General features: G+C 41.8%; 1 protein-coding gene across 1 annotated transcript; it reads left to right on the forward strand.

Moving 5' to 3' along the window:
• The first annotated feature begins 1,452 nt into the window (after positions 1 to 1,452).
• tnfaip8l3 (tumor necrosis factor, alpha-induced protein 8-like 3) lies at positions 1,453 to 20,294 on the forward strand. Its single transcript, XM_070904427.1, has 2 exons — positions 1,453 to 1,682; positions 19,144 to 20,294. The coding sequence occupies exons 1-2, from the start codon at positions 1,637 to 1,639 to the stop codon at positions 19,704 to 19,706; spliced, it is 609 nt and encodes a 202-aa protein (XP_070760528.1). The 5' UTR covers positions 1,453 to 1,636; the 3' UTR covers positions 19,707 to 20,294.
• Positions 20,295 to 24,273: the final 3,979 nt, after the last annotated feature.

Below are 24,273 nucleotides of genomic sequence, written 5' to 3' on the forward strand. Positions count from 1 at the left end.
CAATATTGCAAAAAATATTACCAATAGATGTTTTTTTTTAACTTAAAGTAGATTTTTTTGGCTGCTTGGAACAAGCTGGAACAAGCTGTAAACACAACGTTGACATATTATCACCTTATAAAGTTGGGGGTTTGTTTGTTTTTCTTCATTTGGAGTCGTGCTTCTGGCCACCCGAGTCTAATATTCACCAGCTAGTCGTTAACTTTGTCTGTCTGCCGTTTATTAGAGCATTGTATTTTAAAACAGCTGCCTCCTGCCGGAAACAAAGTTGATGAGAGCAGTGAGAGTGAACCAAGACGGTAAAGTTAAACTGAAACAATGAGCTGAAAGAAACTAAAATGCTCTGCAGAGCTGAGGGGAGTCAGGTAATACTGTAGTTCTCTGTGGGTTTAGCGCAGCATTACAGAATACACCAGTTTTGCTTGTTTATTAGACTTAAATCTGCCTGGACACAGAGTAGTTATCCCTTACAGTCTCATATTATTCATCAAGTTATATGTTCATTGAATATTAATGCATTTTAAAGCAGGGAGTGTTCTGAAAACTCTCTTCAGTGGGGCACGCAAGGACACACTGGCACTCCAGATTTCAGACTTGGCATTCATAAGCTGAGTGAATAGAACATCAAACCCAGAAGACAAATATGGACTCCGAGAAAAGAATGATTTCATAGATTTGCTGGAGCATCCTTCAACATCTCTCAAAAAACAAGTAACAAGTCTCTGCAAGAAATGGAAACAGTTACATTCCCGTAAGACAGACGGGGAATCTATATATATAGTATCTCACGTGACACTGGACAGGTGGTTTTTTCTTCTAAAATTGAGTCATCCTCTAATACAACACAAAAACGACTTTCCTATCACATGTAAATGACTCAAAACATTCAGTGATTACTGTAGATAGTAAAACAGTAACCTGGCCTGACTTTATGTGACCACCTCAGACAGTAAGTGACTGATTCTATAACAGCCACTAACAAGGGGTCATGGGATTTTTACTGCTGGTGACGAATTTCAAGTTGCCATGAATGAGTCTCTCCCGTTGCTCTGCTGAAACACAGGCAGCACTCTTACCCAGAGACAGAGAGAGAGAGGGAGAGAGAGAGAGAGAGAGAGAGAGAGGAAGAGACGGCACTTACAGCATACAGAAAGAGGTAGAGAAAGAGTTTGAGTGGAGAGAGCGTGAAGAGGCTGAGTGTGACAGCACCGAATGAGAGGAGGAGGAGGAGGAGGAGGAGGAGGGAGCGAGTGGCAGGGACAAGGGAGGGAGAAACCGAGAGGGGGACGGACCGAGAGTGAGCGAGGGGAGGGAGCAACAGAAACGGGGAAAGTAGATGAGAGGGAGAAGGAAAGAGGGAAACTGAGGGAGTCAGGAGAAGAGAAGAGAGCAAAAGGAAAAGACAGCACACAAAAAAAAGCAGCTCAGCAAATCAGCCCAGTAGCATTCCTCTCACAGCTGCAGTGATCCAGGCTGGGAGGGGAAGTTTAGCTCACCAGGACAAAAAAATACAAGAAATTGCTTCTTTTTTTTTTCTCTGGGTGAAGAAATTAGAAGACTCCCTGGAGACGGAAGGGAACAAGAAGAAAGAGGAATCAGAGAGCTTCTGCAGCCTCCGAGTGTCCTGCAGGGGAAGATGGATTCAGACTCCGGAGAGCAGAGTGACGGAGACCTCTCTCCAGGTAAGCCTCATCAAGACCCTTACTGCAACTACAACATCAGTTTCTGACGTGTTGTGGTAACTAGACTTTAAGCAAATACGTTCTACATTGTAGTGTGCTAGTTTATCCAGAGGGTCAGTGAGTTCTTGCTGCCTGTTTTTAGCATTTTTATCAGGTACTGGACCCTCAACATAAACACATCTTGTCACTGGGGCTGTACCATTTCTCTCACAATGCAGACTCCTTACACCAATCAGCAGTTTGCTTAAACATGTGACTCCTTCTTTAATGCTCCCAAAATCAAGAATCACACGATTTCCAACTTTAAGGGTCACTTTGTCCAGTATCAAAATGCAAGCAAGCTGCTGTGAGCTCTGATGCATGTACACTGACGCCGTAGTGGCTGAGTTGTGTTGAGTGTGCGGATGAAAGCCGGCTCAGTCGCCACCAGGAACAGGCAAGCTCCGACACGTGCAGCCAGTTTGTTCATCAACACATCCAGCAACAGAGAGAGCACAGCCTCCCCGAACGCTTAAGTCTTCTCCTTCTCTGTGGTGCATCTCACACTCAGGGAGAATGAAAATGTTTAGATTCACAGTTCACTGGAAGTTGTGTGTGGTTGTTTCAGGCGTTTTATGGTGTCAGAGTACAGGGCAAGCATTTATTGCAATGATGAGAGTTAAGAGTTGGACTCAAACACACACACACACAAGCACTCCTGTAGAGTTTAGTGTCTCTCATTGGATATTTCCCAGCATTCCACGCATGTGGGCGATTTATTGAACTATGATCCTGTGGAAAATTCAAGCCAGGAGGTGAGCCAGGAGATGAAACAGCCTGCTGGAGATAAGTTTGAGTTCAAAGATCATGAATCAAATGTGTCTCCAGGAGGTTTTCATCGCACAGCGCAGCACGCTGTGACAGTCAAATACCAAACTGTATGTCATCTAGAATTTAAACTTCTCTGCTTTTTCACATACTCCCTGTTAAGATTCAGACTGATGCTTTAAATGACTTGATCCTCTATTAGAGAACTGTGGGTTCCCCTAAATTATATTCCATTGTGTAAGGAGACTTTCAGCAGATCTGCTATATGTGATAATGATGGACATTTTATCAGGACGGGTTGTCCCAGTTAATGATGGTGTAAAAACGTTGATGATGGTGTGGCTGTTTATTTGACGGCGTAGAGCTTTGTATGTTAATGATGCTCTGTTGAACTCCAACCATCTGTCTGTCCATCTGGCCCATTGTCTGTCTGTCTTTTGGTGTATCTGCAAAGGGAGATGAACCTTTATGTGAGAGCCAGAAAGTTTTAGACACATCATCAGAAGGTGATGACGGATCTGTATCATCTGCTGATTTCAGACAGTTCAATGTTAAAACATCAACCAGGAATCTCATATGAGGCCACGGCTGGTGCTGCACGGCCGAGGCAATCTGTAGAGACAGGAGCTTTATCCATTTCACTTTCATTTGAAGTGATGTACACTGTTTTCCAGAGACTGGGCCAGAGGTAAATCATGGACACATTTTTCATTTTTCTACAGATGCTGTGATCTGCTAAAGCTTCCAGCAACATACAGCGTGACAGTCTTTGTAATATAAGAGGAATTAACTCGTGTAGGCTTGTCTTTTTGACCTAAAAACATGCTACACATGTTGAAAAGGAAGGGTGACGTGAGAGCAAAAGCAGGATGACATTTTTCCTAGTCGAGAGAAAGCCTGACTCACACTCAAAATGCATCGTGCTTTGTGGCTGCAGTTTCTACTCTTCAGTCTGCTGTCAGTGAAAAAAAAACTGGTATGGCTCACGTTATAAGGTCAACTGTCCCAACAGAACCTGAGGAAATGTATTTTGAAAACAGGCGTATTTTGAAAGCGTTGCTGTACACAAACATGACCCTTATACGTGGATACGTGGATGAGGGATGTGTGATTTATCTATGCTTTTAATACGTATTCTGGCACAAAACTTCAGCAGTGTAAATATTGAGGTTTCAGGTGGCTTTGACCCTTCAGCCTTCTCCTCTGCCCTTGAGCTATTAGTGGTTGTTGTCAGAGAGAGAGACTGACATCTTAGAGTTCAATGTTCCCTTAAATTCACCCTCAGACAGTCTTTTTATTCGCAATTAGTGATGTTTGGTACATTCCGGGATATCACTTGCAGTTAAACCAACTTTCTCTCAACATATATTGAATTCTTCTTCGGTTCTACGTTTCCCATAACGCCTTTCGAAAAAAACGTGGGACGTGCCTGACCCTAGTCCATTCAGCCGCAGGTTATGCTGCTTTCAGGTGAAACCTTGGGGAGGTTTTCAACGCAGGAAGTCAAGAAAACACGTTATGGTCGGCGTTTGAGTGGTTTAAGTCATGAGAACACTGTTGCTAGGTGACTGACAATAGATAGATAGATAGATAGATAGATAGATAGATAGATAGATAGAAATACAACATCAAACTCTTTGAATGGAGTTAGATAAAGACAGCATGTTAAAGCAAAGTCTTGTACTCAGATTGTACTCAGACCTGCCACAATACACAGCTTCAGCTGTAACTACTCTAAAAGAAATACCCTTTAGACCTTAAACAAAAACACAAACACACACACACACACAGGCTCACAATTTTTCCCATAATCACCCAGTCATCCAGTCATGCAATGAGCACGCCACTGACCATACCAATCCCCACAAACTGATTCATCCAGCAGTCCTGTCCTTCCCTCCTGCGGTGGAGAGGAGATGACCACACCTAATTATGAGTCAAAGCGAGGCTGACTGTCAACACACCTGTTCTGCTGGAGGACTGCTGGAGTCCACATCGCACAATGGGTGCACAAAAGAAACTAGACATTAGCATTAAACAATGATCTGCAGATACTCCTGCTTTCTGGTTTGAATATTTTTTTAGTTGTTATATTAGTCCGACATCATGCTGGTGAATTATCAGCCCACTGTTTACTTTTGGCTGATTCATCATGGTGATGCGACTCACTATATATCCCAATCTGCCATCTGCAGAGCAATTTTCAGCTATTTGTGTTTACTTCACATTTTCTATGGAAAGCAGACTTGTTGAGAAGAGAAGCGGTTTGGCTGTTGTAATAACAGCTGTGAGATTCATAAGGGCATGAGGGCTGTTGCTGGTGGTTCTATTATAAACAAAAAAAACTGCAGATGTTGTTTGATGACACAACGAAATTTAATCTTGGGTCAGGTGATCTTCAGTATTCACACATTCACATACTAACAAACTCTATTGTCCTTGTTAATTGCCACTAATCCACACTTCCACAAACACTTCAAAGGTCTTTGAAATAAATCCCTGCTGCATTAGACCAGGCCAGTAGCACCCAGCAATCAGAGGAGAGCTTCTGCCTCACGATTGCCATGTTGGCAGACTGGCCACATGCTTTACACATGAGAGACAGGCAGAGTGGGCCAGCCCTGCATACACTGCAACACTCCCATCCACAGACATACACTCTTCTTGCTCATTCCCTTCGTCTTGTGCTCTCCCAACACATGCATCCCTGGTTTTTTTTGTTTTTTTTCCGCCGCCTTTAATCTGGCCCACAGATGGAGCGTGCTCACTGCACCCCAGCCCTCCCCACACACACACACACACACACACACACACACACACACACACACACATTTGAGACACCAGGAGCTGGTTCTGGAAAATTGTAACATGAACTGAGAAAAAAAAAAGAAAACAGGAGTGAAGCCGTAAGTGGAAAAGACGACTCAGGAGAAAGTGTTTTTTCCTCTAGCTGCAGCAAAAGACAAATCCTAAAACTCTCAGGGCCGTGACCGGTGCGTGAGTTCATTTTCCCTCGTATGCACATGCATGCGCTGACACAATAATACTGTGGCATTTCATAGTGTTTGTGGGAAATTTGGAGGGAGAATTGTTTCCCCCACGGCTGAACCATTACTGAAACATGGAATTAGACCGCAGAGGCATTTTGACAAGGCCTCATAGACACACTCGCAGGAGGAGAAGAAGGCTGTGGTTTCGCTGGAGGGCCAGTCGGAGAAAAGCAAACAGTCACTAGTGGCGCCTGGTGTGAGAGGCGAGCTGTTTGAGGGAGGGCAGTGTGTTTTAAGGGAAGGCTGGACTGGCGTCAGTGGCGCATTGAGCCTGTACAGGTATCTAGATCTGTGAATCCTGTACATAGGAGCTGTGATGCAGGCACTTGCATGAATTCATAATCCTTTATGGGACATTTAGAGATAAGTTATTTGTTTTTTTAGGTCCAGTTTCTGCTTTCAACTTATGGTTCGTAAGTGTTTTCACCATCAGGGCCAATGAAAAGTCTGATGTGCTTGTGAAAGCCTCTGGGTTTGTCTTACCTTCTTTCTCCTAATATAACAAGCAGATTAGATCAAGTTAAGTGGAGACTTCTCATCTTCCACTTGCCTATTATGAGAACAGAAAATGAGGTTGAGTGGGAGGCAATTACACACAAAGCTTTTCACACTTAACTCTAGCACAACTGAACTAACTATTCTGAATATAGCATTATCAGGTGGTGGCAGGAACACGTAGAATACCCCTGTTCAGCATAATACATCACAACAGCTAGCGCAGCACTATGTCACATTAAGCTGCTTTTAGTATACCTTTAAAACTGTTTGCCTATAAGAGGCAGAAGGCAGCAGAAAAGACAGAAATAGCAAATGTGGCAATTACATTTGTGGGTTTAGACATTTCATGGGCAATAATGGCAACAGAGAGAGAAATTCCTCACTCTGTTATCCTTAAAGGAAAGGATTTAAATTAACTCATGGAAGGATTAGGTTTTGGCTGGTAGTGGACAGGGTTAAGTTGAAAGAAGGAATGTAGTCACTAAAAGTAAGAAACAGATCTACAAATGTGTGTGTGTGTTTGTGTGAGTGTGTGTGTGTGTGTGTGAACCACAGTTATTTCCTGGTCATTAGTTAGTGGTGGGTTGGCAGCCAAGAGAGCAGCAGCACTTTGGCTTTACACTAAAGCTTGTCGTGCACGGTGAGGGCCTTCAAGGCCAAAACTCAAAGTCTATCCAATTTTATCACTCCAATCAAAGCAAGAGCAGCCTTTTAATTGAGGCAGCAAAGACAGCTGAGACCCCGCCCCCCGTCCCGGCTAACCTTTGCTCCCCGAACATTTATAACTCTGTTATTTTCTCATTTAGGGTTTATTTCATCTGTCTTCTTGAAAAGCTGTAACATCTAGTACTGAATGGCTAATTGGTAGAAACAAAAACATATGACGCTTACCAGTTTGACTGTGTTTGCCTCACCCATGGGAGCTGTAGTTGTTAAATGCTTTATGTTATGTAGCCAAAGTCCTGAAGTCACGTCCGGGCAAGCTGCTTTTCCACTAGCTTCTGTAACTCAGTGCAATCTTTCATTCAGGGTTTCTTTCATTAGCTTTTTTGAGAAAATAAAACCTTCATTTTCTTAGCCATGTTGACATCAATTGATTTGTTAACATACACAAAACTTTGTTTTAGCGTACTTATGTCATTGCAACTTGTCTCACCTATGGACTTACTTGATTGAGTCGAGCTGGTGGTGTTTAAGGCACTAAAGGCCGCTAAAAACAGAATTATTAGATAAACTTAAAAAAGTAATAATATTATATTGTTTTAAAAAAAGTTGCCAGTCTTCTCTACAAATAGATTGAACTGCATAAAATACTGATGAGTAAAGTTATGTGCGCTGGATTTTTTGTCAAGTAACTAAGTAATTACTGATGTACTGTACTTAAGTACAATTTTGATTTATTTGTACTTTACTTGACTTTTTCCATTTTAAGCTATATACATTTCTTAGGGAAATATTGCACTTTTTACTTTTTGAGTTTAAAAAATGATATATTGTGTACTGTTGATGAACTACCAAATAGCAACATGTATAACGTATGGTAGTTAAAACTGGCTACAACCAGCAACAACATTAAAAGTAATGTTATGGTAAAAATAATCTGGAAAATATAGTATGATACAGTTGCATTACGATGACAGGGACCATTCTGCTGCCTGCTGCTGTACTTTAACTTTTGATACTCAAGTACTTTTTGTATCTAGAGTACTTTTATAGTGTGATATCGCTACTTTTACTCAAAAGATAAATAGTAAAAGATATATAATATTTCTTCCACTACTGGTTATTGATCATGTGATCACATTGGCAAAACCTAGTGGGAACTTAAGTTAAAGTGGCAAGATCTTCACATTTTACCTTCCAGCACAGTAAATGCTCATGTAACATGTTTCAGTTTTTCATGACAGCAATCCTCCATGAGAAAACCTACTGAGTTATGGTTGTTAGTGGTAGAGGGGGTAGCTGGGGCAGGAGGCGGGGCGTCAGCTCTATATAAGGACAATAACAGACTGGGTTTCAAGTGATTTGAAGCTTCCCGGTGGCTCACTTATACGTAAACTCAGTTAGAGTGGGTGGACTAGTAAACAAACCAGGAGGCCAAAGTTATGGGGAAAGCTGGCAAGGCCTGGATGGTTGTGCATGTGAGTGCGTGTGTGTGTGTGCGTGTGTGTCTTTGCGTGCACGTGTGTGTCTCTTTGTAAACGATGCCACGGCATGCTGAGACTTGGCCGAGGTCTATGAGAGGAGCGACTCACCCAGGGCCGGAAAACACTTACTTCCTTGCCACTCATGCTCAGCTCAGTGTAGATTTGGTGAGAAATGGACAGAGAGGAAGAGACAGACAAAAAGAGACGAGAGCTTCATGATTGTGAGACAAAGACACACATGCTGCAGCTCGTTCTTGATACAGCTGCAGATGATGTAAAAGGGAGAGAGGGTGAGAAGATGTTGTGTGGGTCTGCGTTTGACGTAAAGGGACATTGACAGACAATCAAAATATGGACATATGATTTCAGCTTTCTTTCATTAACACCCCCACCTTCTCCATCCTTCTTTCTGTCACTCCTCCACGCTCCTTTTGAATGAAATGACACATCTGCAGACATCCAGAATGGCTGCGATTGTATTTTTTTTTTTAGTTTTTTTTTTATCCATGCTAATTCAGAGCATTTTTCAAGCAAACATTTTTTGTTACCCCTTTCTACTTTCTTTCTTGACTGAATGGCGTGAAATGAAAATGTGCATATTGCCAGCTCTGCCCACCCTCTTCTCTCGCCCTCTTCCTCTCTCTGTGTCAATAGCTTAGTTTCTTTACTTCAGATGGAAAAAGTTATGGGAACTTTCTGTCTGTCTTCCAGGCCAGATAAAGTAAGGAAAGCCCCAATATTTTATCCTCCTCTGTTTTTTATTAGGCCTCAGCCTCACAGTCTATCATTATAGTCCACACACAAACACACACACCCACACATTTATACCCAGCTTTCTATAAATAGAGTGCCACTGTTTTATGAGTCAAATCATTTTTTGAGGTAGTTATCTACGTCTGCTGCATTTCTCAATGATCACACCGATCAAACAGTATTTTTGGTGCTGTCTCACATTTCTTTGCATGTTTTGGTTGGTGAAGTTTGACTGTAGTTGGCATTCTTGTCTTTCTTTGTCCAGTCACGGTGGTTATCTGCCCAGTTTCTCTTCAGTGTCTTATGAACAGACTTCTGTACACAGTAGCAAATCTGCAATTCAATCATATAGAAATGCCTAGTCGTTTTGTCCTCAACCAAGTCCCACCTAACAGGATTTGTTTTGCAAATGATCGTGGCAGAGTAGTTTTCCAGAGAAGCTCCCAGAGGAGGGAAGCAGAGAGGGGAGACAGCCTCCAGCCAGTTCCCATGCCCGGCTCACCAGCTAACTGTGGCCTGGCTCTTTATTAGCTAAACAATGAGAGACATCAGCGGCCCACAGCTGGTGAAGACATTAGCTTTACAGCAGAGGAGAGGTCAAAGGGCAGGAATCTCACAAGGCCACGCTGTGTCCTAACAGGATGTCCTGGATACCACTTCTTATCCTCTGTGGACCAGCAGCTCCTCGTGTCTTCATGACGAGGAGTGACTGTAATGATAGCCAAAGGTCCAGCTAAAGGTGGAGGTCAAACCGCTGATATCTCTCTCTCACTCCACTTTCCCCCTCTCTCGCTCCTTGTGACAGGCCTGCGGCACATTAATCAATCAGACATCTCCTGCCACTGCCTCATTTCGCCTCATCTCTCCGGTTCAGCTCTATGGGGACACGGCCATTAAAACTAAGAGACAGAGAGAGACAAAGAAAGAGATGAGGGATGGAGCATTAAATAAGGCTGTGCGGCGGCCAAAAGCAATCTGTTCTTGTGTCCCTCCTGAGTCAGAGAGGCTCTTAAGTGCTTTTCCCTGGACTGTTAGTCACAGTAGAGACACTTCTAGAGACCAGTCCCAGGATAAACACACTTGTCTCGCACTGTATATCAGACCTCTTCATTACAGTTACATTAACATACATCAATTTTCTGTCATTGGGAAACACTCCAACAGGTTTTTCATCAGAACCTTATTCTGCCCAAAACAATGGGAACATCCCAAAGTGTAGTGGCCAAGTGACCTTATTCCATCTGCATTTAGGCTGCTTGTTAAACCTTAGTTTCAACTGTTCCATTCCATTAAATTCGTCTTTCTTTTGGCTCAAACCAATATACTCACAAGTCCACCAGGCAGGAAAATGTTAGTTTATTTCACGGTGGCCCGGAGAGCTCAACGCACTGCAAGTTAAAAAAACATCTTCACTGATTTGACAGCGCATAGAAAAAAGAAAACACAACTTAGCTCACAAGGAAAGCATCGTCATGATTTTGACATAATTCACTAATAATTCACTAAGCTATTGTCTCATGTTATCAGATGTCTTCAGAACATATACAGTATAACATGTGACATCAACATAAACAATTAACATGTGTCTAACTAGATGAATAGAGCCCGACTGATAATGGATTATTCAGGCAAATTCGATATTGATATGTGAGAGCTTTAATAAGATCTGATCATGATATTTCAATCGATATTGAAACTGTTTTGATAAAAATCCAATATTTTTGGTTATTAAATAATTGTCACCAACACATGTAATGAATGTGACGCTTTTACAGATGAAACATAAACTTGTGTAAAAGGCTTCGTTGTTTCTAACCTACATGAAACATATATTTTGGCATCTCTGTAGCATAGTGTTTTAATTATCGGCTACTTAATTACACACTGATACCAATATATCAGCAATGACCAAATATTGGACGTTATATCAGCCCAACAGATTTATCAAGTATAAATCTGTTGAATTCCTGCGCTGGTGGCGAGGCTTTCAAGGGAAAGCACTTCAGCCATTTGCTGTTCATCATCACACAGTCCTCCAACAAAAACATCATAAAAAAGTGACTCATAGGATCAGGCTTTAATCTGACTATTTATTGCATTTTCAACAAAAGCAAAACTAATGAAGCATTTCATCAACATTATGTTTTTTTACTAACATGCATTTGTTTGCTTTCTTAGTTGTTTTTGTACTATGATGATATTTATGTCCTCCTGTCCTTTATGCTTGTCATGTCTTTTGTGCCTCACCCTCATCCACGCTCTCCATTTGGGACAAATAAAAACTAGGTTGAAGCAGAGACGGGTAACACCTGCACAAACCATTAACAGCACAAAAAAAAACATCCATTTGTCTTGTCCATCAAGTTTACACAAAGTTAGCAGTTTCTTTTATGAGCCTTGGGATCTGTGAGGAGGATAAATCTGTATTTCCTGCTTTCTTCCAGTAAAGCATGAGTTAGCTGTAAGCTGCACATTCCAGTTTCAGCCACTAAGTGATCCACATCTACAAAAGGGAATGAACTTTAAACTTTTTTAACCTCACTTCACACAAATGAGACTCATTAAGGTATTAAAAGGAGTTATTTATTAACCCTGAAGGTCTGAATGTTGCTCTACATCCTGAGCAGCTGTTAATGGTACGGTGAATGACCTCTTTCAGCACCCAAGTGCCCTTTGGAAACTGGCTCAGAGTCCGATTTTACATATCATGAATAATGCACATCAATGCACTACACTGTACTGTGTCTCACTCTCTTTCTCTTAGTAGAAACCATATCTTTCTCAATCTTTCACAGTTACTTCCATCCAGATACAAACACTAACGTGCATTATAGCAGACAGAGAGAGAGCAGGGGTGGTGTGTTTGAGTCATCTTCCGATTAGAGCTGTGGGAGTCAAAAATACGGCAGCAAGGAGCCTTTGCAGGCCCAGAATAAGAGGAGGAGAAACGTGAAATGACAAAAAAGCCTCCATTTATTCCACCCCCTGGATAGTTACTATACACGTAGAGTGACAATGGAAAATGAAAATACGTCTCTTCTCCAGCTCCACTAGTCGAGCTCTGGTACCAGCTGGCACAACACACCATCCTCTGCTCCCCACTCCAGTCCACTGGCCTCTCAGGCTTGCTTAACACAAACCCTGCAGGCTATTAAAACCCCCTTTACTGCTGTTGAATGACCCGCTCCATTGTTTTCCTCAAGCCTTGTAAAGGCAGCCAGAGAGAGTCTGCAGCGCCTCCTCGTTGGAAACCAACGGCAGATAAAAAGGCCAAGGCAAAAGAAGTGGAAGTCAAGCTGTCACCCCTGTTTACTTCTCCTGCACAAAGAGCATGTTCCCTGACATTTTCTGAGTATTGACATGTTGTTAATGTTGTGTTCGTACCCTGTGAAATGGCAGTGCTGATGGGTGACAGACTTTATTACTGTGGGCTTTTCCTGCAACAGTATGAGCACCCAAGCTGGCAGACTTTAAAGTCTGTCACTTGTATGTGAAATATGGATGTATGCAACTACTGCAGAAGTCCAACTTTACAGTACACATGAGGCAAAAAGAGGATTAACACTGTACTGCTGTTCCCCTTATAAAAGAAAATATGGAAAGGAAAATGTCTGGAAAATTATTGCCGTTTTAGCATTTACAGGGTGCAAAGAATGGCTTGGCAATTGTTCATTTCAAAGAGGCGTGTATTGGCTATTGAGTTATAAAATACATTACTGTCTGTGAAAGGAAAGTAGGTTGCACATGGAAAGTGAATGTACAGCGGGAAATTTTAGTGATGGCTACAACTGGGCTGCATGGAAGCTTTGCAGAGTCAATAGCTTTCTTGTTTCACTGAAAACACTCCTGACCTCTCTGACCTTTCTGCATCTCTGAGCCAGGTTGTCTGTCAGCAACCTTTACTGTTTGGCTGCTTGAACTGATATTGCTTGAAGGTGACAGGAGTTAAGCAGGTGAGAGTATGGTAAATAGATGCTTTTCTTCTTCGTCGTCTTTTAATAGAAAAGGTTCTGCATGGACACCTGTGTCTGTTGTCTGAGTGGTAAACATATGTATCCGTGTCTATCTGGCAAAAAAAAAAACATCCCATGCACCTGTGCAGAGAGTGTGACCTGGTTTTGTCCAATACGAAACATGAGCATGTTGTCATTAGCAACGCCAAACAGGGAAACACTGATCAAGCATTGTGTTTCCTGTGTGTGTGTGTGTGTGTGTGTGTGTGTTTCAGATACCTGATACTGTCAGGATCTTGAGCCCTGCAAAAGCTCTGAGTGGTTCAGAACAAAACCATCATGTAATTAGTGGCTGTAGAAGTAAATGACTCACAGCTCTCCAGGCAAAACAACTCAGAATAGAAAATAATTTGAAAACTGCAAGAAAAGAAAGTTACACTCAGCTGGAGGGTTATTTTAGTTTTGCATTTTCATTGCTTTTTTATCTTTATATCTTAATTCCCAACTTCAGCGTACTTTTACTTGAATATTATTGTGATAGTTTGATTTAGATTTTGCATTACATATAGGTGAAAATTCATTTCTTTTATATATTATATAACACGTATATAATACATCACTACCACTTCTCCAAATGGTCAAATAAACTTCTGTTGATCTGGTACATGTATTCAGCTGTTCACTACTTTATCTACACATACAGTACACCACAATTCACACATTTTAAGTTTCCTTATCATGGCCTAATGTGAGTACATTTCTGTTGATGACTTATTTTACTTTATTTATTCATTTCAATTTATAGGATATTTCTTATCTTGCTTGGCTTTCATCTTAGTTTTGATAATTACTCCGGTAATTATCTGTCTGGCCTGTTAGTAGCTTAATACAGATCAATCAATCAGTTATTGCTATCAATATCTTTGATAATCATTATAAATAACCAGTCTTGCCTCTAAATTGTGATGATGACTGACTGTATTTTATTTATCTTGAAGTTGTTTTTCCTGCTGTGGAGACATGAAGCCCAACAGCCAGTGAAAGACACACACACACACACACACACACACGGATTTACACACTCTCACACAGTTGCCTCAGTCAGACGTGTGTTCTACAGCGTTCCGGCTGATGAGCCCACAAGTGCCTCCAGCGTTGACTCAGTAAAGGCCAGTCGGCCCTCGTCAGTGTGAGCTGCTGGTCCTGCTAATGGCTCATTCCTCTGGTTACTCTGGAACGAGACCAACACAAGCCTCAGGACCCCGTCTCACAGCCCAGCTGCCCAGCACGCTGCAGAAAATGTCCAGATTAGCAAATAATTTCATCTAGTGTTGAGTTTTATCGCTTTAATAACAAATCTGCCAAAGTGGCCAGGAGCAGCTCACTTAACTTCCACAGAAAGCACACTTGGATTCATTTTCTAGATGATACTGGAATGATCTATCACTGCCTAAGTACACTGAGTTTTTACCAGATGGTATTTCAAATCACTGATTCTTAGTATCTCAATTAATTCAGACTGTAATTCTAAGTTCATGCAATATGGAGCATAGCATAGTCCAAGCAGAGCACTGAAGTCGCGCTTGCGTTAGCTGATTAGCATCACCGGCTTTAATCGTGCTTCACTATCACTGGCTCATTCATCAGCCACATTCTTGACACTTGATACCAGTAGATCGCTATGTTTCAGAGACTCAAAACCTGCTAGCTGCATCTGCATGTTGATATCTGGTGTCGATATGAGGACAGGTTGTTATTGAACAGCTCTGGAAATTCAAGCAATTTGTTTTTAGTCCTTCTTTCAGTCCAAGCAGTGGTCAACACAGCAAAGGGCAGCGCAGCTCGGGTCAAAGTTTGGTCAAAGTTCAACTGATTTTAACTTTCGACGCATCACTGCTCCACTTGGGGGCCAAAATGTCTAACTATTACTGAAAGAGGGGGATTCGTTTTCTATCAAAATCCTTGTTGCTGCTCAAATTTGTTGGTAGCTTTTCTGTATGGCCACTTGCTATAAATGGTCACTTCCTTGATAAAAGTGTCTGACTGAAATGAAAATACATCAGTCCAGATAGAGTTTTTTTTTTTTTCTTTTTTTGTATGGCACCACCTTTAGCAGGTCAGGTTTGGCCGGCCTCCATGTTCCACACTGGATGTATGTTCTGATGCAGCGCAGCAGAAACTGTTGACTCAGCGCTCTAAAAACATCAGGCGGAACAAAGAGAGACTGTCTAGTCAACAGCCACGGTCAGAGAGCAGCAAGCACCTTACTAATCCTGATGTTAAAAGTAAACTTCCAACTCCCAAAACACTCTTATGTAACCACTTTGATGGGCCGATGGCTCCTACGACCGGAGAACTCTGGTCCTGGTTTGTTTACAGTAACACAGAATACGCACTTTGTTTTGTGAAAACTTGACACTCGAGGACAAGTGATGCAGAGAAAATAATGAACAGGCAGGGTAGAAAGTGTGAAAGCAGGAGAGAGATAAATAACAGGATAGACAGTTTTCTGGCCATCTCTCCCCTGACAGCTTGGACTCTTCTCTAACTCATTCTGACACTCTGGCTCATGCATGTCACTCATCTCAGCCTCTGGGTGACAGGCTGTATGTGAGCTCGGACTTCTCAAAGTCTCCATGTGCACTCTTATAATCATCTACCCGCACTTACAGTATGTGCTAAAATCTCCAGCCAGACTCTGAATCACCCACCTCCTTCCCCGGCACTCTGACTCACACCTCAAGCAGCCTCATGTCCATTCTTCACAGTATTTTTTTCCCCCCCACACTCCTTCATTTTTGCTTACATTCTTCGCCACTCTGGGATGTGCAAACAGACTTGAGACAAGGGTCAAGGCAAGTTAGTCAATAGCCACCTGCTGGTCCTCAGAAACATGCTCCAGGCTGTGTGGTGAGGGGTGGCAGGAGAATAATTAGCCTACTTTTAGCTCTGCTCTAAAAACAGAAAAGATCAAATCATGCATCACTCTTTTCAGTTATGAGTTGACCTGATCTTTGCAGTGATAATCACAGATGTTGCTTATTTAACTGCGCAGAAGAAAAATTAGAGAGCGACTGGTCACACATGCTGGTCAGTCTAAATCCAGATAGCCCGCACAACCATTGGTCTGACAAGGCCGGCTTTATGGAGCAAGCTGTCACCTTTATCAGTGTGCCAGGGTTTCAGAAATCTATCCAGTTGGGTTTCTGAATATCAGAGGCTCACTGGAACAAAGAGCTGCTTCAGAGAAACAGGAAATAACAGTGACAAAGAGAGCCTGTTGATGAGAGGCACAGATCTGCCTAATGAGAACTGCAGTTATATGTTCTGGTGCTGCTATTCAAATATTATGGAAACCACCGTATTTTCTGATGGGAAGCTTAAACACATGGTATCTTTTCATCACCTCAGTTTGCGTTTGGTTTCTTTAAGAGAAATGTCTAAACAGCAGCCTCCAGGGGTGTGACGCTGGCTCATTTCACACAGACTGATGTTGACTGTAGAAAGTCTAGGATTCGTATCAAGTCATTGGAGGCTACTCTTAGAAATGTATGGTTGTGTATGTTATAGGTGAGGATAGATTTGTATTATGAACATCCTTCATAAATGCAAAATGCATCCTTCCACGCAACAAAGAGCACAGAACAGTAACTTATATGCTGTCCACTAATGTGCTTGTGTTTTAATGTACATTACTTTCTTGGATCAGTCATTCTGATTCTCTTAAAGCTGCACAAATTACTACTACACTAATTATCACTAATGGATCAAATGACTTCATGTAACATGAAAGAAGTCGCTGCAATTCCCCTCAGCTCTAAGGATAGTTTTTGCGTTTTTCAGCTTATTGTTTTGGTTTTATGTCCCGCAACTTTGGTTTAGTCTCACCTCTCTCATCAACCTTGTTTCCATCCACTTCCAGCTGCTGTGTTCAGGAGAAAAGCTTTGATAAGCCCACTGTTCACTACATGCCCAGCACCAGAAGGCAGACACACAAACTTAGCAACTAGCTGGTGCAGAAAGTGAACCATTTAGCATCTAAAGAGCCAGATATTTCCCTCAGGAGTTGGTAGAAACCGAAACAGCTAGAAGAAGAAAGGCCACCAGAAAAACGAAAAACGCTGTTCTGTGCCTGCAGTGTGTGAATTGGAAATTGTTAGCTAATATGTTGGTCACGACAACTTTATTAGCGTGAACATGGAACTGTCATGTTTCCCGCTTGTTCTGTGGCAAAGGGCAAAAACATCTATTCTTGCTGCTTTAAGTGGATTTTTGATGAAGTATTGCATTCAAATACACTCTGGACAAGAAGAAATGATGGCACAATCAGACGTTTATTCACATTTAGCTTGCTTTTTAACTTATTTTCCTCATAACAAAGGCTTTGATGAAACTTTTTTTTTTTAGAAACATGCTGATTACTTTAGGGAGCGTCATTGGATTGGAAAAGAATTGGTTGGTGGGTTTAAGTGTACAGATTACAGTCAGGACACCAAACAGTATTTTCGGTCAAGTTATTATTCTACTTGAGAGGGATATTAATTCATTTCACTGGTCTGTGTTTATACAGTGGGTGTTATTTTAACGGGACATTTTGTCCAATATACCTATGGTCTCACCCCTACACTCATGAGGCTGCATAAAGGAGCAGTACATCAGCTCTTATGTATTGGGAAATGACTGTCGACAAAGACATTTGCCTTATTAGTTGTAAATGTCACAGTGGGCTAATTATATGTACACGAAATGTCATTTAGCTTCAGACATGAAATGTCACCTCTGCGCATTCACATGAAATGCCACGGATGGGATTTCTCCCAATTGTTGTGCAGCGTTCAACCTCTTCTGCATGTGTGTGTTTAAATAACACACATATATAGACGCACACACATGCAGATGATGTTATGTTGGTGTGAATTCTGCATGGTCACATAGCTGTCTGTTTAAATAAAATTATAATGACAACAAAGCAGGTGTTCCTCTTTGAATTTGGGCTCATCTGCTGTTCTGCGCTGAGCTTCGCTGGGCAATGACGCCTCCATACTGTCTCTCTCTCTGTCTCTGTCTCACTCTCTCTCTTTCTCTCTGGACATACATGTGGAGGAGGAGGAGGCTGACAATGTGCCCAGGGATCAGGAGGAAAAACTGAGGCATCTTTCCTGAGCTTTAATCATAATAGGAGTTATCTGGTGTGTAATTTGTAGCTGGGTGGCACCTAAATAAAACCCCTTTCCGTCCTCCCACTCCTCACATTCACACAGACACATGTTAAGCTGCTGGCATCGCAGTATGAGGACACAGGCGGCCTTTGATGTTCTCCTTTATGATAAATTGCGACTGCAGTGGGACACGGCATGAAACTGCGAACAATCTGGACTTGGAGAGAGACAGTGTGCAAAGAGGTTCTTATCGGCATACAGCTGTTTGATGTTATCCAGAGCAGATTCCTCCCATAGTCAGCCAACCACACCGCTGGCTGCTCCAGGAAGGACGCCGCCCTGATTTGAATGTGGCTGCACGGCGTTTCATCTACTCTTCAGCTTTCACTAGTTCAGACTGTGTTCTGTATTGAGTTACTTCTGTTACTTTAAAAAAAACAAAAAACCTCAAATGTTGTTTTTTTGTCGAATAAACTTTTAGTCAGCAGCAGTTCTGTATATCCAAGTTTGTTCATGCCAAAAAACTGAATCATCCAAGAGCAGTTTGCATCAGTGCTGTGCCTTCATATTTACTGAGACCACATTTAATACTGCTGGATATACTGGAGAAAGGAAGGACCCATATTTATTATTAAAAAGGGTCAACAGAGTTGTCCAGATGGAAGTCAGCTGTTACATGTAAACATTGTGAAATTTAAGGGCGGTGGTTAAACACCATAATACTAACATGTACAGAGATGTAGTGTGAAATCGTTTCCAATATTCAGTCTACTGTATTTATGAAACATTAAATATACTTTGGAAAGTCCCATAAAGACCCGGCTTTTGTAGTCAAGGCCCCTCAGCTCTGGAACTCCCTTCCCGAGGATCTGAGGCCTGCTGAATCTCTGACATCTTTCAAAACACGTATATATTTACAAAAAAGTTTATTAAAGTATCAGTGGATGATAAGTTGCTACTTCGGCAGGATCATTCTTCTTTTGTTGTGTTTGTTTCATCCACTGTTCCTTTAAAAATGTTATGTTAGAGTGAAGATTTCCGACCTTTAGGACTAACATTTGTCTTCCTCTGTCTCTCTCTTTCTCTCCTCTCAGGACAGGAGAGCTTTAACTCTCGCTCCCTGGCCCTGCAGGCCCAGAAGAAGATCCTGAGCAAGATGGCGACCATGGTGGTGGCCAACATGCTGACAGATGACACCAGCAGCGAGATCTTGGACGAGCTCTACAAGACGAGCCGGGAGTTCACCAAGAGCAAGAAGGAGGCCCACAAGATCATCAAGGACGTCATCAAGATCGCCCTGAAGATCGGCATCCTGTATCGCAACCACCAGTTCAGCCCAGACGAGCTGGACACAGTGGAGCGCTTCAAGAAGAAGATGAACCAGGCGGCCATGACGGCGGTGTCGTTCTACGAGGTGGAGTACACCTTTGACAGGAATATTCTGTCAGAGCTCCTGCTGGAGTGCAGGGACCTGCTTCACACCCTGGTCGAGCATCACCTGACCGCACGCTCGCATGCACGCATCGATCACGTTTTCAACCATTTTGCCCACGGGGAGTTCCTGGCCGAGCTGTACGGGGACGGAGAGGAGTACAGACTCTCTCTGAGGAAGATCTGCAATGGCATCAACAAACTGCTGGACGAAGGAACGCTTTAACCTCTCACGCCTGACCTCTTTCACCGCTAGCTCTTTATCCTCTTGCTCCTTCTCTTGCTGGTCTCTCCTGCCTCCTTCTATTTCCTTTTCACTTGCTCACCCGTTGACCGCTCACGTCCTCTTTTACCTTCTTTTTGCTCTCGTCTTCCTGTTTCTTATTCATCCATTTCCATGAAGCTAGTTGTAACATCCTGCTGCTGTGGTTCAATGAGGGAATTCTTTTTAGACTGTCTTTTCCACTCAGTGGATCATTGCTGCACACTGGGACAGCCTGTATCATGTTGTGTGCACTATATCATTCCAAGTCATCCCCTTTGTGTGCAAACGTGTACTGTACCAATGGCCAAAAAACATACATTAGGTATATTTGGATATGGAAGATAATCAGTGGTAGTAATCAGTCTCTCTCTCTTTGTGTGTGTGTGTGTGTGTGTGTGTGTGTGTGCACATGTTTGTATGGGATTCGCTTGAATACTGTGTTTGTATATAAGACCAACTATGACATGGTGTGTGTATTATGTATCTGTGTCAATCTTCTCTACAAGGGTGTAACACTTGTCTTTTATTAAAGATTTCTTGTAAACATGATTCTGCAGTTGTTCTGACAACAATACCTCCATGTGAACTGGGAAGAGTTTTAGGAAAATGGGTTTGTTCCTTCTTGTTGGCAGTCATGATGATAATTTTCTCTCATGACTCACTTCTTAAACAACGTGTGAGGGAAAGCAATGATTAGATAAAGATTTCGATGCCTGTTTTTTTTAAGGGGAAACAGCCACCATGATAGAAAACGCATGGATGGATCTGATCTGGAAAATAAGCCACAAATGGTGCATTAAGCTACTACTTTCCCGTCCATTTGACCCACATGCACCCCAGGCATACATTTGCCAACACTCATTTTGAAATGAGCAGGAAAGTCAGTGATTTGTCATTTCTGGTTCATTAGATGCCCTCTAGTCTCTTCTGCTCTCCGGTCCAGGAAAACATATTACTGGTGGCTTGGTGTGACTCCAGCTGAATTATTTGGCAGCCAGTGGAGAAGAAGTCCAGTTTTATGCCTCTGTCTCCTTGTAGAAACATAAAACAGACAGACCACCCACCCGTTGAACCTCCATTTGCATTCACGTACTTCCTGTCAGGCCGACACACACGCATAAAGTTAGTTAGATAGTTATAGTGTTTTTAAATGTTGTTGGACATTTAAAAAGAGAAAGGTGGCATTCATGTCATTAACCATATACTTAATGTATTTCTATTGCCCTTTGTTCTTTTCCAGCTTCTTGAATAAGATGGTCTGGACATGAGAGAGAGATAAAAGAGATAAAATTCATAATGTAGATAAGTTCTGGTTAGATAACTGTTACAGGAAGAGATGTGCACGTGCATATATCTTTTGATGTTGTTCAGTGAATTAAGAAGCTGTAATAATCAGTTTATCATGTCAGTACTTTTGGTCAGGGAGTAATTTCATTATATTAGGTTAGCACAAAGTTAAATGAGAAGATCGATTTGACTTTCATGTCTGTTCCATAAATATGAACTTAGAGCCGCCAGCCGGCAGTCTTAGCAGCTAGCCTGGCTCTGTCCAGAGATAAAACAATCCCCCTACCAGCACCTCTAAAGTGGCACATTTGTTGTTGCCTCCTGCCTGTAGCTTCATCACTCACTTTATCACTCCCTAAACCTAATCTTAATCTTAAAGGGGTATTTCATCACTTACCAATACTGCGCTATTGGGGGACTCACAAGAGACAATTATAAAAGAATCATCACACACAACTCTATGTCCCAAGTTTGTAACACACTCTCCAAGCCCAAGCAAAAATAGCCCTTAAGATATCTTTAGGGGTCATTTTCTCAGACTTCCTCCAGAGCCACATGATGAAATTACACAACAGAAGTACAATTAAACCAGACTGCACACACAACACACAAACAAAACAACAAATATCTTCTCAATGTCGAGGAGGGCCAGTGGACTAAAACGGCCCGTGGCTTGATGAACTCCCACAGCTGCCACCCGAAAGATCAGAGGATGAGGAAGGAGTCAGCAGCATCATCACTTAATGTCAGCTGGTGAAAGAGAGGCCCAACTGCTGATAACATCGCCGGGAGGTCACATGTTTGCAGATGTACACATGTGTGACCTTTCAAAATGTCCTCGAGGAACACAGAGAACTACTGGCTCATTCACGGTGAAGGTGGGAACATTTTAAAGTTGTACACCTCTTAAAACTGAAGGGAAAAAAAGGAACTTATAAACCAGGATTTGGCAGTGTGACAGATGTGCAGTGGCTTTTACCCACAATTAGTCTTATTAAAGGAATTTGCATGAATTCAAATAGGAGGATAGTTAAGATTTTTGCTTTTTTGTCTGTTTTGTACCGATCCTCATTCCCCTTTCCTGATTCCATGTAACTTCTCCATCTACTCTTTGTTCTCTGCTGTGTGTTTAAGAGGAAAACATAGACCTCTAGTGGTGAACTGGCTTCTCATACAGATGAATCCCTCACTGAGGGAGATGCTCCCAAGCTGACAGCTGAACGCCACAAAAAATAGTGCAACTAACTGGAAATAAGTTACTCATATCAAGGTTTATCATAGGGATTTCATTGTAGTACAATTTGTCAGAACTGCTAATCAAAGGGAACAAAGAAACCACTTCAGATGGGATCTATTTACACAGGCCTGGTGACCACAGATAGCATTCTGAATAAAAGAATGGATCAACGTGTCCACACAAAGGGTTGTTTGTCCTGACTAACCGCAGGGTTTCTTGGAAAACACGAAACTAATAATGTGTCCTCTGCATTGTGTTTGAAAAGGCTATAAATAGATAAAATATCAAATTTCCTCTGGAATTAAGCTGCTGCTGCAGTCTTTGAAGTCTTACAAACAGTTGTGCCCTTGGTTCTTCATGTCCTTCCATCTCTGCCTTGTTCTCGGGAGATAGCCTCTGTTTAGACCTTCCCAAAAGAGAGTCAAAGTGCATTTATGAACAACAGAAAAAGACAAACAAATACCATGTCAACAGTGCGCCCAACCACCTTTTCACCCCAAACACACACGTCATTGTGCACACACATCCAGTGACAAAAAAGTTAAGCAATGTTTTATATGGTACGCTGAAAGTACTCCACCAATTTTACACATCAAAGTCCATTTACAGGTCTTGGGGAATACAACTGCGTATGTGAAAAAAGTTGTGTAAAGCCTTTTGGGGCAACGAATGTGAAATTACCTCAAATGATGTCAAGGAAGAAGAATGCACAGAATAAAAACGACGACATCTCTGGTTCTGCTGCATCGATTCTGATCCTGAACTGTCTATTGGCCGCTGATGTTGGGTGATAAGGTCTGGCTCACAGTCAATGTTCAGCCCAGAGGTGTTGGATGAGGCTGAGGATCTGCGCAGGCCAGTCAAGTTCTTCCACATCACACAAGGAAAACCATTTCTTTGTGTAGGGGGTCATTGTCATGATGAAACGGGAGAGGGCCTTCCTACCAAAACTGTTGCCAGAAAGTTAGAAATGTCTAGCAAAGTAAAAAGTAAAAAGCCTCATTTCTGCACAAACTGTGGTATATTCAGTAAACACATGATGGCAGTATATTCACTACATATACCACAGATTTGATCTGGGGATAATCTCCTAAGAACTACACACATCAATCCTAATTTTGTTGATGACAATTAGGTCTGTGCCTAAAAATATTCATCAACAGTTTACATAAGATACTATGGAAAATAAGACATTATGAATTTAAATGATGAACACAAAACTAAAATGATGTATAACAATCTCACCCATTCACACAGTGAAACTATGTCAACACGTGACCAAGACCAAATCAAAACTAAAGTGACTAAAGAGACTAAAATGTGACTAATGAATGTTCAGGTCAAATGACTGAAACATCAGAAAATCACATCCCTTACATTATTGTTCAGTGGGTTCATTTTCAGTGCTCAAAGTAATTTCACATGTACAGCGTTTTTCATCATTTCTTAAAACTTTATACAAGAAACAAGTTCCTGTAAATGGGTACCTACTACTGTATAGGACGATGTGACAAAGATAAAGGCACAATTAGTTCAAGTTCAACAGTTACATCTACCATATGAGGCTTTGACAGTGCTTCTGTGGATCATGTTGTTGTTGAATGCAAAAAAAAAACAAACATAAAACAAGTAGCTCTACTTGTTTTATTTATGATGAGGTGGTCCAATTTTATTAGATAGGTTAGTGCGGTATTAAACCTTCATTTATTTACTTTGAACAGGAGTTCATGAGTCATGTTTCAACTTTTTTAGAAAGACCGGTGAAGAAAACGCTCTATGAGAAAATACATTACGGGCTCAGAGGCTTTCTGACAGTTAGAGCCAAATCCGTTGTTTACAAGATATGGGGGTTTTTTCTGGTATCAGAGGTCAGGAAGTCTTTGTGAAAATAATTTCTCTCAGGAGGTGGAAGCTGACAGATTAACATCTTGTCTCCGTTTTGTTTTTTGTTTACATGTTGGCATCTTGTCAAGATGCTTCTGGGGGGAACAAACAGAAGAGTGC

This window comes from Enoplosus armatus, chromosome 1 (genome assembly GCF_043641665.1).
Source record: "Enoplosus armatus isolate fEnoArm2 chromosome 1, fEnoArm2.hap1, whole genome shotgun sequence".
Lineage (NCBI taxonomy): Eukaryota > Metazoa > Chordata > Actinopteri > Centrarchiformes > Enoplosidae > Enoplosus > Enoplosus armatus.